Consider the following 20084-nt stretch of genomic DNA (forward strand, 5'->3'; position numbering starts at 1 on the left):
TCTTTGTTCAGCAAGCACAGTGCAAAAAAAATGAAAAATATAAACAGTCTAATGTAAACGCTAAAAAGTTGCATACCGATGTCAGATTGTGAAATGTGGGTTAAAATTGTAAAAAATGTACATGACGAAATGAAATCGCTTGCAAAAACACTACCTTTTGCTCCCGCAGTGAGGATTTACCATCTTCAGATAATGTTTTTTATAATATATACATGTAATGTCTCGCGCTCAAAAGGCAGGAACGGCTCTTTCACAGATGCGATTCGTTTCCCAACAAAAAGAGCCGTTTAAAAAGAGCCTTTCGTTTGCGAACTACCCATCATAAGTGCTTGCGCGCCGCTTACGTGCACACAGTCCACTTCATGCAGTTTGTCATTTTTGGAGAGGTGTGCTAATCCTGTGTTGCGGAAGGGAGTCTTTGACAGATAGAGAATCAACAGTAATACATATTTCACACTTTGCCTGTTTACCCTCAACATGGACCAAAAAGACACCGAAATGAATGAGAAGGGAGTTACTTCTTCGACCAGTGGAGTTGTGGTCCAAGTAAGAGAGAAGAAAGGACCTTTGCGTGCAGCTATTCCATACATGCCATTCCCAGTAGCTGTATTATGCCTATTTCTCAACACATTTGTACCTGGTTTAGGTGAGTTTACACTTTGATGTTGCTACTTTTTAATCACATCATGTGTTGTAGTAACACTGTCGAAAACGTACAGTGGGCATATATGGCACTGTTTAGAATGTGATACTTGCATAATTTTTGCAAACGTTTTGTTGTCATCAGAACTTCGTTTTTATTATCACTGTATTTTACCATTACGCTCGCCTGGGGTGTATTCATCACGGAAATCGTTTACCGTTTAAGAACCAAATGGATGCAAACAGAGCAAATGGAACGAAACGGGGAGGGATTTACCAGAATTTGTCCAATAGAAACTCTCGTTTGCGTTTTCCGTGTGGGGTTAACGATTTCTGTTGCAAAACGTTTTGTAGCAACAGAATCGGCTTAATGATTACGCCCCTGATGCATGTGGGGTTGTTGTAATGTTTGCGCCAGGAGTTGCCTAAACATTTTTAGAAAACGAGACAGTAAAACTGATAGAAGTGTCTCTTTTGGTAAAGTTTACAACCTCGGGAGTTTGGACAGCATGGTGCGAACCAGTCCTCTGGTGAGATGTTCCCTCCTTTGCCAGTGATGCAAGAGAGGTTATAGCTTTAAACAAAGCAAAATGCACATTAGTGATACAAACCCCCAAAAGGCAGGCTTATGGCAACAGTTGTGGCAAACCTTTGGCCAATTTGTCACATTTGCTGCATACTCATATTTTCACATTTTAAATTAGCTTTGTGGCAATCTGTTGTAACTTGCGAACTACTGGCAAACCATTCTGGGAAACTTGTGGAGAACATTTTGCAAATTTGCAGCAAACTCCGTATGAATATGCAAATTAGATCCGGTTTTGGTTACTGTGTGTTAACAACATTGAAATGTTTTATCTACATTAACCAAATCACATAACTTAGTTCTCAAGAGAAAAAAAACGTAAATATAAAATGTGGTAAATATACTGAACATTTGTACAATAATCAGCAGCATGGTAATGAAGAAAAGAGCAAAGACTGGATATTTCTCAAATAAATTATTTAGTTAATGTTTTTATGTAGCTTACATGAGAGAAATGGGAAAACTTTGGGGGTGTTGACCTTAGGATGTTTAAAGGTGCAACTACATAAATATTTACATGAGCCAAGTGATAACTGAGCAATAGATTTCAACCATTGGAAGTTTAAAAGATAATGAACAGTGTTATGAATTAAAAACAAAAACAAACCCAGTTCAGAACTATTGCCTTTTTAGTGAACTTTGGAGATGGCAGCCCTGTGGAAGCCCTTTGTCCAACGCTTGTTGAATGCATGCACTGAAACAATCAGAAAACATAAAACAAACTAAATCAGGACACTGAAAGCAATTAATTTTGCTGAAACATTTTTTTTCCCTACCATCCCAGCCCCTCCCTTTCCTACACACAATCAGGGTACAGTGTTGAATTAATTTGTTTTGCCTGCATTTCAGAAAATACTCACATCAGACAATTGTCCACAATGTACAATAATATATATATATATTTTAAATAGCACATTGAAACAAAGCCCTATTGTCTAAGTATGTGTTATTTCATAAGATAACAATCAATCATATCTTATGAAATCTTAAAACGTATGTATATTATTTCATTAACAAAACAGTCCAAACAGCTGAACTTGATGTGCACACTCAGATTGCAATCTGATAAAAACAAAGCATTTGTGTGTGTTACACTGTCCTAAGTGGTATCAACACAGATCTGTCTATCAGAATGTGCCAGAGCAAATCCATAGATATTCACATTCACTGACACACTTCAGCTACAGTATCTTAGGTGACAGCACACATAATGATCTATATTTGGGTAGAGTCAAAACATTTTTACACAGTTAACAAGTGTAAAATATTACGTTTGAAGGTCACTCTACTAAGGACTTTGACTAATGACTGTCATTACTTATAAAGCACTGTTCACATTTTCCAAAATGTAGCATTTCTATTTAAAATAAATATTTGTGATAGGATCAAAGGGTAGAGGAATGTGCTTCAGCCCAGCTTGAACAAAAAATGTCATTATATATGTTAATCATACACATGTTTAAAGATATTAAAACAAAGGGCATGCCTAGTCAGTTGCACAACTGAATGCATTCCGCATTTAACCCAACCACTCTGAATCAGAGAGACACTCGTGGCTCATCCATTCATTGAGTTAGTCACACTACGAAATGCTACCAAATAAACCACAATTCATTCATAATACTGTGAATATATAGTTTCACAGACATATTGTTATTTTTTTCTGGTTTGTCGGAAATCGTTAGAAATCATATAAAACCAGTCTGCACACCAAGGTGAACTGGTTTAGTTTTGACTCTTGGTTGACAGTGTTGGGGGATGGGTAATGTAGTGATGCTCGAGTGCCAAATCAACACAAATGGATAAGAAGAGGTCTAAGCCATCAGGTGCCCAGTTTAGGAAAAAGAGGAAAGAAGAGGAGAAAGGCTCAACAGATTAAAAGGTATGCAGCTATGTCATCTCTTTATGAGTATAATATTATGCATGTAAAGAAGTAGGCTAGTACAATACTTATGTTTGTTAGTCTATATTACTTGCTATGCTATTACACATAGGGCGACAACATTCCATTTTCTGTCCAACTAGCTTACATAACATTGGATGTAATTTCACACAGTTTCATCATGATAATGTGTGTAACCTGCAGCAAAACGATTGCAACCTATCTAGCACACCATTGATTTGGTTCACTTTCATTGAGGTGACATCATAAAGGTGAATATGCACATTGTATTGTGTTGACTAGGTCCTGAGCTCAGTAAGGGGAATTTCCAATGCTGTAGGCCATCTTAAGACGTATATATTATGCCGATATCTTGTATCTTTTGTGATATATTGCGTCTTTTGGGGTGTCTTATGCCTAGAATTGGCCAAGGATGTTGTATGGTTCATTTGGTTCCTATTCTGAAAGTCTGATAAATTGTGCATAATGACATGTATATTTAATTGTGCAACAAATGGATTTAGGGTGTCACTAATATACTGTATTCCAATGCAAATTCAGGGGCACTTCTGAAATATTTTGGAGCACCCTCTGGCACTGGCCACGATGAGAAGCCATCTACCTCCTCAGCCACACAGGCCTCTTCAGAAATGATCTCGGAGCCTCAGGATGAGGAACCATCCACCTCCTCAGCCACACAGGTGTCTTCACAAATGTTGTCTGAGCCTGAGGATGAGGATGAAGACCCATTCACTTCCACTTCTCCCCAGCAGGATTCTTCAGGTGTGTTTGTGCGCATGCGCATGTGTGTATCCCTATATATTTTTTTCTCCCTTTTGCAAAGTTGTACGTTTCCATGTTGTAGGTAACAATGACACTTTTATTATGTACAGTGGGGCAAAAAAGTATTTAGTCAGCCACCAATTGTGCAAGTTCTCCCACTTAAAAAGATGAGAGGCCTGTTATGTTATGCAGGTGAATGAGGACCCAAAAGCGACTTGGCGAAAACAGAGTCTTTAATCCAGTAAAGTAAAATACAATCAAAAAACACAACTTCCACTCGTAATGACGAGAACCGACTGGAGACTCGATCTTGAACAGCAGGTAGCCTCGGGAAGGCACTTGAACCTAGCAGACTCAGACACCTGCTCACCACGCAGCATCTGAGGGAAACACGACACGACTGGGCGATACACAAACACAGCACGGTGACCAATACATACAAGGATCCGACAGGACAGGAACGGAAAACAAAGGAAGAAATAGGGACTCTAATCAGGGGAAAGGATCGGGAACAGGTGTGGGAAGACTAAATGATTGATTAGGGGAATAGGAACAGCTGGGAGCAGGAACGGAACGATAGAGAGAAGAGAGAGCGAGAGAGTGAGAGAGGGAGGGGGAGAGAGAGGGATAGAAAGAGGGAACGAACCTAATAAGACCAGCAGGGGGAAACGAACAGAAGGGAAAGCATAATGACAAGACAATATATGACAAAACATGACATGTTATTTATCATAGGTACACTTCAACTATGAGATACAAAATGAGAAGAAAAAAAATCCAGAAAATCACATTGTAGGATTTTTTAATGAATTTATTTGAAAATTATGGTGGAAAATAAGTATTTGGTCAATAACAAAAGTTTATCTCAATACTTTGCATTTAGGTACACTCGCATTAACATCTGCTAACCATGTGTATGTGACAAATACATTTGATTTTATTTTTTATATACCCTTTGTTCGCAAGACAGAGGTCAAATGTTTTCTGTCAGTCTTCACAAGGTTTTCACACACTGTTGCTGGTATTTTGGCCCATTCCTCCATGCAGATCTCCTCTAGAGCAGTGATGTTTTGGGGCTGTTGCTGGGCAACACGGACTTTCAACTCCTTCCAAAGATTTTCTATGGGGTTGAGATCTGGAGACTGGCTAGGCCACTCCAAGACCTTGAAATGCTTCTTACGAAGCCATTCCTTTATTGCCCGGGCGGTGTGTTTGGGATCATTGTCATGCTGAAAGACCCAGCCACGTTTCATCTTCAATGCCCTTGTGGATGGAAGGAGGTTTTCACTCAAAATCTCACTATACATGGCCCCATTCATTCTTTCCTTTACACAGATCAGTCGTCCTGGTCCCTTTGCAGAAAAACAGCCCCAAAGCATGATGTTTCCACCCCCATGCTTCACAGTAGGTATGGTGTTCTTTGGATGCAACTCAGCATTCTTTGTCCTCCGAACACGACGAGTTTAGTTTTTACCAAAAAGTTATGGTCAGATGAAACCAATATTTTGGTTTCATCTGACCATATGACATTCTCCCAATCTTCTTCTGGATCATCCAAATGCTCTCTAGCAAACTTCAGACGGGCCTGGACATGTACTGGCTTAAGCAGGGGGACACGTCTGGCACTGCAGGATTTGAGTCCCTGGCGGTGTAGTGTGTTACTGATGGTAGGCTTTGTTACTTTGGTCCCAGCTCTCTGCAGGTCATTCACTAGGTCCCCCCTTTTGGTTCTGGGATTTTTGCTCACCGTTCTTGTGAACATTTTGACCCCACAGGGTGAGATCTTGCATGGAGCCCCAGATCGAGGGAGATTATCAGTGGTCTTGTATGTCTTCCATTTCCTAATAATTGCTCCCACAGTTGATTTCTTCAAACCAAGCTGCTTACCTATTGCAGATTCAATCTTCCCGGCCTGGTGCAGGTCTACAATTTTGTTTCTGGTGTCCTTTGACAGCTCTTTGGTCTTGGCCATAGTGGAGTTTGGAGTGTGACTGTTTGAGGTTGTGGACAGGTGTCTTTTATACTGATAACATGTTCAAACAGATGCCATTAATACAGGTAACGAGTGGAGGACAGAGGAGCCTCTTAAAGAAGAAGTTACAGGTCTGTGAGAGCCAGAAATCTTGCTTGTTTGTAGGTGACCAAATACTTATTTTCCACCATAATTTGAAAAGAAATTAATTAAAAATCCTACAATGTGATTTTCTGGATTCTTTTTCTCTCATTTTGTCTGTCATAGTTGAAGTGTACCTATGATGAAAATTACAGGCCTCTCTCATCTTTTTAAGTGGGAGAACTTGCACAATTGGTGGCTGACTAAATACTTTTTGCCCCACTGTATGTGGGATGTTCCACCACTATAAATAATGTGAATAAAGTGTGTAAACTAATACCCATGTGCTCTCCATTAGAAATGCCTGTAGCAGCATCCCCACCAAATTATGCTGCTGAGGATGATTCACTGTCTACAGACCCTGCTGACAGGCCTTCAGTTCTGACTGACAGAATTCGGACATTACTAGTTTGCAGAGGACCAAGTGAGGTACCACCTAAAACTTCCCATAATTAAAATTACTCAAACATACAAATATTTTACACCATTTTAAAGATAAACTTGTTGTAAATCCAGCCACAGTGTCCGATTTCAAAAAGGCTTTACGACGAAAGCACACCAAACTATTATGTTAGGTCAGGACCTAGTCACAGAAAAACACCGCCATTTATCTAGCCAAAGAGAGCAGTCAAAAAAACAGAAATAAAGATCAAGTTAATAACTAACCTTTGATGATCTTCATCAGATGACACTCATAGGACTTTGTTACACACTACATGTATGTTTTGTTCGATAAAGTTCATATTTATATCCAAAAATCTCAGTTTACATTGGCTTTAATTTAACAATTGAGTATTGAATATTTTAAGATGTTATTTAAACATTGAAAAGTTCCTTGTTTTTAAGTGTTATTTAAGCAATAAATGGAAAGCAAAGTTATTTGTCTCCCTCTTTTTCTGATCTGGAAAAATGATCCGATCCGTGACTCAAAACCGTGATCCGATCCGAACTATGAGTTTTGTGACCGTTGTACCACTACTTGCCATCGAAGACCATAACCCTGCTTGAGCTGCTGATATTTATACACGAAAGGGAGCTCTTAGAAATGTATCCACATTTGTGGATTGCTCTCAGAATTTGTCTTACTCTTCCAGTGACCGTAGCTGAAGCAGAGAGGAGCTTTTCAAAGCTCATCAAATTCTACCTGAGGTCCACCATGTCACAGGAATGCCTTAGTGGCCTTGCTGTCATTAGTATTAACCATGCAATCGCTGGGCAGATTTCTTATGATGATGTAATTGATGACTTTGCATCAAGGAAGGCAAGAAAGGTCAGGGTTTAGATGGCAGTTGTGCAATTTAGTTTGTGTTTCTTGTTTGAAGTGCAATACACAGGTTCTCTTCTTTATAAGTGTGTTATTCTAGTTGTGTATTTGTGTGATATAGGATTCGTGCAATTTAGTTTTATTTGTGTTTTTTGTTAGCAATAGGGAAATAGTGTAATAATTTGATTCTAACTTTTATTTTTATTTATATACTACATTTTGTATCTATTCGTCTTTGTTATGATGATTTATTTGTGTTCCAAATGTCTGAATAAAAATTACAGTTAGTGCAGAATGGTGCTTTTTATTTTGGTGGGGGTGGGGGGGGGGGTCGCACAGGGAGCCATACAAGCTAGAACCGCCACTGGCCATCTGACTGTAGGCTATGGGATTTAAAACAATCCACATCTTTTTTTAAAGAGGCTAATGATGCTCTGTGGCCAAATCATGCTTTCTGGCTTTGTAGCCTATTTTGAATGATTGTATTTATTTCTGTATAGACAGGAGTAAGCTAATTAGGCTATATAATTTTGTAATTCAATTTACTTTAGGGAAACCTTAGCTTCACATAGCCTTATGGAGACGCCGCCTCTACCTTTTAAAGTGGCATTAACACAACCAGTCATGACATTTTCATCTGACTGTCAAACAATCACTTAACAAAGGCGCTCCTGCAGGCTACTCGAGCACATTCGTTCACTCACAAAATAATTTCAGCATCCAAACCTCAATAGTGAACTGTGCACCCGCAATTTGATGAATGGAAATTGACATCTGTTACAAAACACTTACTTGTAGTGTAATGTTGTAGTTCTGTTATTGTTATTAGGCCTACACATGTAGCCTGAATTGATGCATCCACTGTTATCCACGTGCGCCTCGATCTCGGCCACTCATCTCTGCCTTGACAAAATGTATGTGTACTCCTCAAACCACAACTCAATTTGAAGTGTATACCACCTGGTTTCTAGTCAATTCACTAATGTTTCATGTGGCTGACATGCATTAATAATAAATAATGGCCTAATAGACTTAAGTTTTTTGGGCATGTTGTATTCATTGTGATAGGCTCATGTTTTACCGGTACAGTATACCCCCAATATTTATTTTACTGGACGCCGGACCGTACTTCCACCCCTGCTCTCAACAGTCTAACTGCGGGGGATTCTGTTCCTGATATACTGTGGTCTGTATAAAAGTTGATATCCAACACATAATAGGACTTGAAACACACAACCAGTGCCCCAAGCAATGTACCATGCTCCAATGCCTGTCCACTAATGACTGTAAACACGTGTGAGCAGAGACAATTGTCCCCAAGAGCTAACACAAATGGGTAGGATCTGGTCACCTCCGCCTGGTGCAGTTAATCAACCATGTTGGTCCCATCCTGTTCGATAGAAATCATTTGATTTTAGAATATGAGAACTTGTGCAAAGCTTGGAGACACACTGATAATGCCATCTCACACCATTTATTTTTGTATACTATATAACCATTTACACTTCAACATCAATATAAACACCCAATCCCTGTTTGATGCCTACATCTTCCATTCATTGGGGGCTTAGGCTCATAGGTTCAATTACATAATGTCTTGGAGTGTGCATTTAACCAATTTTGGAATGCTGTTCCTTTCATTCAAGGTTTACAAATGCTATCATCTAATTTCACCATCTATCTCCCTATGCCTATCCACTATTTAAACGTACAGGCAGCAAGTCAATGAAAAACGTTCTGGTCTCTTCGAAGGTGGGTCTTTCTGCCAGACTTACAGCACTTGCTCCTTCCATCAAGTCTTAAAGCGATGTCACCTTGTGTATATGGAGAGAAGAATGGTTAGTGAATAACTTGATTGTTTCAGGCAAAAAATGAATGAGTATCTGAGGCACCACCAGGAGGGTCATTTCTAACTATACCTGCACTTCAAAGAGAAGATCTTGGGCCTGCAATATTTTTTTGTCCTTGAAGACAGCGATCCAGTTCTCAGTGAGTTTCCGCGAAGCATCGAAGCAATTACTTTTTCATTGCAGTTCATCATTAGTCTGGCTAACACCTAACTTTCAAAGTTTGGAATGGCTCTTTGATATTTTCGGCTCAATGCGACAATAATGAAGGGGGCTGTGCTTTTACTGGTTGGCTCTCCTCTGTGTCTTTCTCACTCAAACACCCACACGTACAGCCACACGCAAACCTGAATGCCGCCCCCTTGTATTACAATGGTTGGATATTCAAATCCAAACAATGGGAGGTCTCAACCCAAGGAAAAAAAAAAACATTTGAGAGAACCAATCAACCCTGTCGCACAATTTATGAGCGCATTAAAAAAACCGCTTCCTCTCCCTGCGCTGAGACCCGTAGGTTGCCTCAGCCAGGCTAGTAAATCACAGCAAACAGAATCATATTCAAGTCTAATGCTTTTGTAAACAATTAAACCCACCATGCCTGGTGTATCCAGCAGACGCAAATCCTCTCAAACTATTTAGACTGTCTTGGCCCCATTCTGTCTTGTCCTCTGAGCCCACTGGATCGCAGTCTACTTCATGTAATCTGCAACTTTGTTTGTAAGCTAAAGGTTGTTCTTCAACAACTCAGTCATCTGGGCTGTCCTCTCGAGCACAAAGTATTCAATCAATTAAAAATTCCTTTTAACAATCAGTTTTCAAAATAGACGACAATGCTTTCAACATGTACCTGGCAAGACTCGGCTAAAGCTTTATGTGTTGCTTGGTGTGTCCACAGTCCTATCCACGTGTGTCCCGTGGAACTTCCCTTGTGTATAAAAAAGGTGGCATTTACAGAATACTCACTGTGTGTAAGTCTTTCATATTCTTCCACTCCAGCCATCACCATGAACCCGTCCTCTCCAATTAAGGTCCCACCAACCTCCTGTGGTTAAACCCAACCCCTCTGCCCCTCTGAATAAGAGAGATGGGGGGGGGGGGGGGGGGGGGGGCTGCCTTAATCGACTTCCACGTCTTTGGCACCCGGGGAGAAGTTGTTGTTGTTGGGGGTTGCTTTGCTCAAGGGGCAGAACAGCAGATTCTTCCACCTTACTGCTGCAGGGATTTGAACCAGCAACCTTTCGGTTACTGGCCCAACGCTCTTAAATGCTAGGCTTAACCACTAAGGGGGACATTTTAAGGAATAGTTTCACCCACATTTCTAAATGACGTATTGAGCTAGCTACATTAGCTAGCTACCTAATTATGACAGGACAACCTATTTAACATGAAAGACTATAAAATTCATAATTCATAATTTTTCTTACTTACTGTTCACAGTTTTCAGTCTGCCAGACACATTTCTCAGTCCTCAGTTTGATTGAAGGACTCAATCTTTATTTTTGCCTTGTAACTGATTGCTTCTAGAATGAGAGAAGGAACAACATGATCAAGATGAGCTAGCTGCTATTAGTTTGAAGAAATTAAAGATCTAATTGTTAAAGAATGAATGTATGGGCTACATTTGAGAATACATAGGTAGGGAAAGGGTACTGCAGAAGGGAAGTTTTTTTTAAATCAGCTCATTTTATTGCTACCTTAGCTGCTCTGCTAGCTAACATGCTACTGAACCGTGACAGTAGCATATCGACATGTGTATTGGTATAAAGACAGCAATGTATTCACCTAGGAAAATAAGATTTAAGGGAAATCATTAATTAGCCAAAAATTGTGCAAATTGTGCAAAAATATGATAGGTAGCTAGTAAGTGTACTCACAGCATGGACGTGCACTCAGAACATGAGCGGACCAGCTGGCAAGTGTCTTCACTGACATTTTCAACCTCTCCCTGACTAAGTCTGTAATACCTACATATTTCAAGCAGACCACCATAGTCCCTGTGTCCAAGAACACCAAGGTAACCTGCCTAAATGACTACTGCCCCGTAGTACTCACGTCTGTAGCCATGACCCTGGTCATAGCTCACATCAACACCATTATCCCAGAAACCCTAGACCCATTCTAATACCGCCCCAACAGATCCACAGATGACGGAATCTCAATTGCACTCCACACTGCCATTTCCCACCTGCACAAAAGGAACACCTATCTGAGAATTCTGTTCATTGACTACAGCTCAGCTTTCAACAACATAGTGCCCCTAAAGCTCATCACTAAGCTAAGGACCCAGGGACTATACACCACCCTCTGCAACTGGATCCTGAACCCCCAGGTGATAAGAGTAGGCAACAACACATCTGCTATGCTGATCCTCAACACAGGGGCCCCTGAGGGGTGCGTGCTTAGTCCCCTCCTGTACTCCCTGTTCACCCACAACTGCGTGGCCAAGCACGACTCCAACACTATCATTAAGTTTGCTGACGACACAACAGTGCTGATCACCGACAACGATGAGACAGCCTATAGGGTGGAGGTCAGAGACTGCCAGTACAGCAACCTCTCCCTCAGCATAAGCAAGACAAAGGAGCTGATCGTGGGCAAAGGAGCTTCAAGTTCCTTGGTGTCCACATTACCAACAAACTATCATGGTCCAAACACACCAGTACAGTCTGGAAGAGGGCACAATAATACCTATTCCCCCTCAGGAGACCGAAAATATTTGGTATTGGTCCCCAGATCCTCAAAAAGTTATACAGCTGCACCATCAAGAGCATAATGACGGGTTGCATCACCACCTGGTATGGTAAGTGCTCGGCATCTGACTGTAAGGCGCTACAGAGGGTAGTGCGTACGGCCCATTACATCACCGGGGCCAAGCTTCCTCCCATCCAGGACCTCTTTACCAGGTGGTGTCAGAGGAAGGACCTAGAAATTTTCAAAGACTCCAGCCACCATAGTCACAGACTGTTCTCTCTGCTACCGCACGGCAAGCGGTACCAGAGCACCAAGTCTAGGTCCAAAAGGTTCCTTAACAGCTTCTACCCACAAGCCATAAGACTGCTGAATAATTAATCAAATGGCTGCCCGGGCTATTTGCATTGACCCCCTTTATTTATTTTTTACACTGCTGCTACTCGCTGTTTATTATCTATGCATAGTCACTTTACCCATACCTACCTCAATTACCTCGACTAACCTGTACCCCCGCACATTGACTCGGTACCAGTACCCCCTGTATATAGCCTTGTTTTTGTTATTTTATTGTGTTACTTTTTTTACTTACATTTATTTAATAATTATTTCCTTAACTTTTATTTTCTTAAAACTGCACTGTTGGTTAAGGGCTTGTAAGTAAGCATTTCACGTTAATGTTTTCACCTGTTGTATTTGGCCCGTGTGATAAATAACATTTGTTTTGATTTCAGTGGCACTGACAGATTGAAACTGGTATCAACAAAATGTTTTTCACCCTATCCCATAAAACATGATATTGCTAACTAGGCATCATTTAGCTAATAAAATGTTAAAGTTGATTGGGAAGCTTAATAAGTTACTCACTCACTGGACAACTTTGTTAGGTAGCAAGCTAGATAGCTTGGCTTCCGTTTTCCAACAGATTTCAACAGATCTCTAGAGCCGACTCTTGTAGATGAACGTTGGGAGCTGGCTCGCATATCAGAAGAGCCGAATCTATTTAGAAATATTTAAAAAAAATTGAGATATGAATGATCAAAAGATTTAAATGAATATAATTAACTAATTCAAAGAAGGAAAAAATAAAAAATAATAATATAGGTCAAAAAGCTACTGCAGTTTGCCTTACCACTGACTGCTGGACATCAAAGGTAATCACTTCTTACATGTCAGTTACATGTCACTTCATTGAAGATCTTTCAATGTCCAGCTGTCTTCTGGACTGCTTTGAGTTCAGCGACAGACACACCTCAGAGAACTTGGCAGAGGAACTGTTGAGAGTGGCCAGAGAATGGCAAGTAGATGGAAAAGTGGTCTGTTGTGTTAGGGACAATGCAGCTAACATAACCAAAGCCATGAAAATGTTCAAATGGACCCATCACCCATGTCTTGCCCAGACAATCAACCTGATTATAAGAGATGCTCTGAAGGTGATGAAGCCCACTGTGGACAAAGTGAAAGCAGCTGTGTAATATTTCCACAGAAGAACATTAGGTGCTGAAAAACTAAAGTCTACACAACGCCAGATGGGGATGGCTGAGCTGAGGCCTAAACAAGACTGCACTACAAAGTGGAATTCAACATGTTTTATGTTGAAGCGGTTTCTTGAGTCAAAGGATGCCATCATCTCTACCCTGGCCATTGTCAATGCACCTGTTGATGCCCAAGAGGAATGGGAGGTGGTGGAGGAGATGTGCAGAGTCCTGGAAACCTTTGAGCAGGTCACGGTGGAGATCAGTGGAGAGAGGTACAGTAAGCAGTTATTACTACATCATTATTTAATCCAGTATTATATATGTATATGAGCAGTAGATGAGTATGTAGTATCAGTAGACCAAACATGAACCTGAACTAAAGTTACTGTTCTTGTTATGCAGGTGAATGAGGACCCAAAAGCGACTTGGCGAAAACAGAGTCTTTAATCCAGTAAAGGAAATATGCAATACTCCTAGACAATTCGGAGCGGTAAATAAAGCATAAAAAACAATTCCACTCGTAATGACGAGAACAGACTGGAGACTCGATCATAAACTGTAGGTTGCCTCGGGAAGGCACTTGACCGTAGCAGACTCAGACACCTGCTCACCACGCAGCATCTGAGGGAAACACGACACGACAGGGCGATACAAAGACACAGCACGGTGAACAATATACAAGGATCCGACAGGACAGAAACGGAAAACAAGGGGAGAAATAGGGACTCTAATCAGAGGGCAAGATACGGAACAGGTGTGAAAAGAATAGAAGATTGATTAGGGGAATAGGAACAGCTGGGAGCAGGAACGGAACGATAGAGAGAGGAGAGAGAGGGAGGGGGAGAGAGAGGGATAGAAAAAGGGAACGAACCTAATAAGACCAGCAGGGGGAAACGAACAGAAGGGAAAGCATAATGACAAGACAATATAAGACAAAACATGACAGTACCCCCCCACTCACCGAGCGCCTCCTGGCGCTCTCGAGGAGGAACACTGGCGGCAACGGAGGAAATCATAGATCACAAACAGTCCAGCATGTCCCGAGAAAGAACCCAACTCCTCTCCTCAGGACCACGGAAAACGATAAAAAGGGGAAACTAGGGTACTACTCTAAAAAAAAAATGAGACACGGGTAGAGAACTGAAAGCTTTAGAGCAAACAGGACCAAACAGGCCAGGAGAGTAACAACTAGGGACAGACTGAGACACAGCAAGTGCAGGAACAAGAACAGGAGAGATGCGGTGGCAGGGAACAGACTGGGACCCAGCAAGACCAGGAGCAGAAGCAGAAAAAAAATTACCAGATTTATTCTGCGCGCAGTCCGAACAAGCAGCCACGAAACGGCGCGTGTCACGCTCCTGAGTAGGCCACCAAAAGCGCTGGCGAATAGAAGCAAGAGTACCTCGAACGCCGGGATGGCCAGCTAACTTGGCAGAGTGAGCCCACTGAAGAACAGCCAGGCAGTAGAAACAGGAACGAAAAGAAGGTTACTAGGACAAGCGCGCGGCGACGCAGTGTGCGTGAGTGCTTGCTTAACCTGTCTCTCAATTCCCAGACAGTCAACCCGACAACACGCCCAACAGGAAGGATCCCTCGGGAACAGTAGAAGCCACAGAAGAACTAAAGAGACGGGATAAAGCATGAGGCTTGGTGTTCTTAGTACCCGGGCAATAAGAAATAACGAACTCGAAACGAGCGAAAAACAACGCCCAACGAGCATGACGCGCATTCAGTCGTTTGGCAGAACGGATGTACTCAAGGTTCCTTTGGTCAGTCCAAACGACAAAAGGAACCGTCGCCCCCTCCAACCACTGTCGCCATTTGCCTAGGGCTAAACGGATGGCGAGCAGTTCACGGTTAGCCACATCATAGTTACGTTCCGACGGTGACAGGCGATGAGAAAAATACGTGCAAGGGTGGACCCCATCGTCAGTATCGGAGCGCTGGGACAGAATGGCTCCCACGCCCACCCCCGACGCGTCAACCTCGACAATAAACTGTTTAGTGACGTCAGGTGCAACAAGGATAGGAGCGGATGCAAAACGCTTCTTGAGGAGATCAGAACAACAATCATACGACCGGTGAGGAGGAAGGGAGTTGGTTCTGGACCGACTGAAGACCGTGCGCAGACCATGATATTCCTCCGGCACTCCTGTCAAATCACCCGGTTCCTCCTGTGAAAAGGGAGCAGAACAAACAGGAGGAATAGCAGACATTAAACACTTCACATGACAAGAAACGTTCCAGGAAAGGATAGAATTACTAGACCAATCAAAAGAAGGATTATGACACACTAGCCAGGGATGACCCAAAACAACAGGTGTAAAAGGTGAACAAAAAATCAAAAAAGAAATGGTCTCACTATGGTTACCAGATACAGTGAGGGTTAAAGGTAGTGTTTCACATAATATACTGGGGAGAGGACTACCATCCAAGGCAAACATGACCGTGGGCTCCCTAACTGTCTGAGAGGAATGTCATGTTCCCGAGCCCAGGCTTCGTCCATAAAACAGCCCTCCGCCCCAGAGTCTATTAATGCACTGCAGGAAGCTGCCGATCCGGTCCAGCGTAGATGGACCGGTAAGGTAGAACAGGTACTTGACGGAGAGGACCGTCTAGTAGCGCTTATCAGTCGCCCTCCGCTTACTGATGAGCTCTGGCCTTTAACTGGACATGAAATGACAAAATGACCAGCGGAACCGCAATAGAGACAGAGGCGGTTGGTGATTCTCCGTTCCCTCTCCTTAGTCGAAATGCGAATACCCCCAGCTGCATGGGCTCAACACCTGAGTCAGTGGGGAAAGATGGTAGTGTCGGAGAGGGGAGACACAGTTAACGCGAGCTCTCTTCTATGAGCTCGGTGACGAAGATCTACCCGTCGTTCAATGCGAATAGCGAGTTCAATCAAAGAATCCACGCTGGATGGAACCTCCCGAGAGAGAATCTCATCCTTAACCTTAGCGTGGAGTCCCTCCAGAAAACGAGCGAGCAACGCCTGCTCGTTCCAGTTACTGGAGGCAGCAAGAGTGCGAAACTCTATAGAGTAATCCGTTATGGATCGATTACCTTGACATAGGGAAGACAGGGACCAGGAAGCTTCTTTCCCAAAAACTGAACGATCAAAAACCCTTATCATCTCCTCTTTAAAGTTCAGATAATTGTTAGTACACTCAGCGCTTGCCTCCCAGATAGCTGTGCCCCACTGCCGAGCCCGACCAGTAAGGAGTGATATGACGTAGGCAATCCGAGCTCTCTCTCTTGAGTATGTGTTGGGTTGGAGAGAGAACACTATATCACACTGGGTGAGAAAGGAGCGGCACTCAGTGGGCTGCCCAGAATAACATGGTGGGTTATTAACCCTAGGTTCCGGAGGCTCGGAAGACCCGGAAGTAGCTGGTGGCACGAGACGAAGACTCTGATACTGTCCTGAGAGGTCGGAGACCTGAGCGGCCAGGGTCTCAACGGCATGCCGAGCAGCAGACAATTCCTGCTCGTGTCTGCCGAGCATCGCTCCCTGGAACTCGAGAGTAGAGTAGAGAGAATCCATAGTCGCTGGGTCCATTCTTGGTCGGATCCTTCTGTTATGCAGGTGAATGAGGACCCAAAAGCGACTTGGCGAAAACAGAGTCTTTAATCCAGTAAAGGAAATATGCAATACTCCTAGACAATTCGGAGCGGTAAATAAAGCATAAAAAACAATTCCACTCGTAATGACGAGAACAGACTGGAGACTCGATCATAAACTGTAGGTTGCCTCGGGAAGGCACTTGACCGTAGCAGACTCAGACACCTGCTCACCACGCAGCATCTGAGGGAAACACGACACGACAGGGCGATACAAAGACACAGCAAGGTGAACAATATACAAGGATCCGACAGGACAGAAACGGAAAACAAGGGGAGAAATAGGGACTCTAATCAGAGGGCAAGATACGGAACAGGTGTGAAAAGAATAGAAGATTGATTAGGGGAATAGGAACAGCTGGGAGCAGGAACGGAACGATAGAGAGAGGAGAGAGAGGGAGGGGGGAGAGAGAGGGATAGAAAAAGGGAACGAACCTAATAAGACCAGCAGGGGGGAAACGAACAGAAGGGAAAGCATAATGACAAGACAATATAAGACAAAACATGACAGTTCTCTCTTTTCAGCTATGTGACAGCCTCAAAAATGATACTCCTATATAAGGGTCTGCAGCAAATCACAGCCAGCTGCCAGAGAGATGCAAATGTGACAGAGTTGATGGACACCCTATGTTCATCAATGGACAGAATGTTCCACAGAATGGAATATAATCACGTGCTATCAGAATTCGCTGCACTTGACACCAGGTTTAAGAACTTAGCCTTCAGTGATGCCAGAGCAATTGATGAGGCTCTTCAAAGAATGACCTCAGCAGCAGGGAGGGACAGCTCCAGCAGTCAGCTGGCTCAGGCACCAGGGCAACAGGAAGAAGAGGGATCAGATGGAGCAGAAGCACCAGCAGTAGTGCCGCTAACATCCGCTGTTTGGATGCTGTTTGACGAGAGAGCAACTGGGGATGCAGCACGAAGGGATCCCTCAGCAGATGCCATAATGGAGGTCCGGTCCAAAGATCTGCAGATCCTCTGAGCTGGTGGAAGAACAAGGCCTCTGTCTACCCCACGTCTTACTAAAGTAATGACAGGGAGAGACTGCATAGTGGCCACATCTGTTCCCTCTGAGAGGGTCTTCTCGAAAACGGGACAAATAATTACTGAGAAAAAAGTGAGGCAGCTTACATTTCTGAATGCAAATCTCTCATAAAAGCTAAATATGGTAAGCATTGCTGTGTGCTGCTGGTTATAACATGGCAATACAGAAGAGAGAGAAAAGAGGGACCAGTTTAATGTTTTAAGTGGGATGCTGCAGTTTTGCACATTGTTATTTATTTTTCTTTGATATGGTGCAATATTCTATTATTATGTTGTTCAGATTGTATTTGTTTTGAATGGTTACATTTATCATGAAGACCAAGGAGCTCACTAAACAGGTCAGGGAGACATTTGTGGAGAAGTACAGATCAGGGTTAGGTTATAAAACATCCTACGGAGCACCATTAAATCTGTTATACAAAATGGAAAGAATATGTCACCACAACAAACCTGCCAAGAGAAGGCTGCCCACCAAAACTCACGGACCAGGCAAGGAGGGCATTAATCAGAGAGGCAACAAAGAGACCAAAGATAACCCTGAAGGAGCTGCAAAGCTCCACAGCGGAGATTGGAGTATCTGTCCATAGGACCACTTTAAGCCGTTATCTCCACAGAGTTGGGCTTTACGGAAGAGCAAACACATTTGGGGTTCGCCAAAAGGCATGTGGGAGACTCCCCAAAAATGTGTTTCAGTCTTCCAGAGATTCACCATCCAGCAGGACAATAAGCATACTGCTAAAGCAACACTCGAGTGGTTTAGGCGAAACATTTAAATGTCTTGGAATGGCCTAGTCAAAGCCCAGACCTCAATCCAATTGAGAATCTGTGGTATGACTTAAATATTGCTCTACACCAGCAGAACCCATCCAACTTGAAGGAGCTGGAGCAGTTTTGCCTTGAAGAATGGACAAAAATCCCAGTGGCTAGATGTGCCAAGCTTATGGAGACATACCCCAAGAGACTTGCAGCTGTATTGGTGCAAAAGGTGGCTCTACAAAGTAATGACTTTGGGGGGGGGGGTGAATAGTTATGCACGCTCAAGTATTCAGTCTTTTTGTCTTATTTCTTGTTTGTTTCACCAATTTTTTTTTTAACATCTTCAAAGTGTTTGGCATGTTGTGTAAATCAAATGATACAACCCCCCAAAAATACCTTTTTATTCCAGGTTGTAAGGCAACAAAATATGAAAAATGCAAAGGGGGGGGGGTGAATACTTTTGCAAGCCACTGTATTTAGCAATTTGGGTTATAATCCTTCCCTTATTCCCAATCCTCATTAATCTTCAACTCTTCCTCATCTCCTAATTGTCAAGAGGGGTTGCTGGGCTGGCAATAGGTCCATCTGTCTTTGTACTGATGCCACTGTACCATATCTGGAGTGTGGAGTTGGAGAAGCTTCGAGTAAAAGTAATGGGATCTGTATGGTAATGATTTCCAATTTCTCAGTGGAATGGCACACTGCATGCACCACGTAGCATCAACATAACATTGATCTCCACACTATCCTCCACTGACCCTAATGAGGGCTGTGGAGCCCAGGCCCACTGATCCCTTTCATATCAGGCACATCTGAAAGGAGAGGACACAGGAGCGGCTCGGGACCCTGTTAAAAGAACTACTGCGCTGTTCTCTGCTGGGGCCATTCACTGACTGAGTTACTGTTATTATTTGATCATTTTTCTATTCAGTATCTGTTTCCCCAGAGCCAGATGGAGGCTACACCCAGTCTGTCTTAGTCTACTTACAGATACATGTATCCATGGTTATTGATCACAGTTATTGACCGTCAAGCAAGTGGCCCGGGTACTAGTTATTACATGTCCGTCCTTAGACTGTCTGTGTGGTGATTCAATGGCACTGAGTGTGTAACATTAGAAATGTGTCTCCCATGTGCCATATCTGTGGCATCCCAGTAATGTCGTTGTGTGCCTGGCTGGCCCAGATGTCATGGGGTGGTCGGTTCCACCAGTGAAAAAGAGCTGTCCTCCCCTCAGTCAGGACTGGCTGTAATGAGCATTGAGACTGAGACTGCCACCTGCCAACACGCATTCCCAGTTCCCACGTCACCCAGCAGCAGCTGAGGGCTCTGTGACTAGCGTGTCACTTCAGGTTTGGTCCAATCATCAGTCTG

The 20084-nt window shown here is 42.9% G+C and overlaps 1 protein-coding gene and 1 long non-coding RNA gene across 3 annotated transcripts in view; both read left to right on the forward strand.

Annotated features, from left to right (window-relative positions):
* Positions 1 to 315: 315 nt before the first annotated feature.
* LOC123990782 (protein stum homolog) overlaps positions 316 to 20084 on the forward strand; it is a 31845-nt gene continuing 12076 nt past the window's right edge. The window contains exon 1 of one of the 2 annotated variants that reach the window (XM_046291644.1): positions 316 to 646. In XM_046291644.1, coding sequence (XP_046147600.1) covers positions 478 to 646 — 169 coding nt within the window. In that variant the 5' untranslated portion in view covers positions 316 to 477. The remainder of the gene's footprint in view (positions 647 to 20084) is intronic. The other variant, XM_046291643.1, reaches the window with a different exon arrangement.
* LOC123990783 lies at positions 680 to 7562 on the forward strand. Its single transcript, XR_006830715.1, has 2 exons — positions 680 to 3893; positions 6305 to 7562. It is a non-coding gene; the product is annotated as an uncharacterized LOC123990783 (long non-coding RNA).

The sequence above is a fragment of the Oncorhynchus gorbuscha genome, linkage group LG12 (genome assembly GCF_021184085.1).
Source record: "Oncorhynchus gorbuscha isolate QuinsamMale2020 ecotype Even-year linkage group LG12, OgorEven_v1.0, whole genome shotgun sequence".
In the NCBI taxonomy this organism is placed as follows: domain Eukaryota; kingdom Metazoa; phylum Chordata; class Actinopteri; order Salmoniformes; family Salmonidae; genus Oncorhynchus; species Oncorhynchus gorbuscha.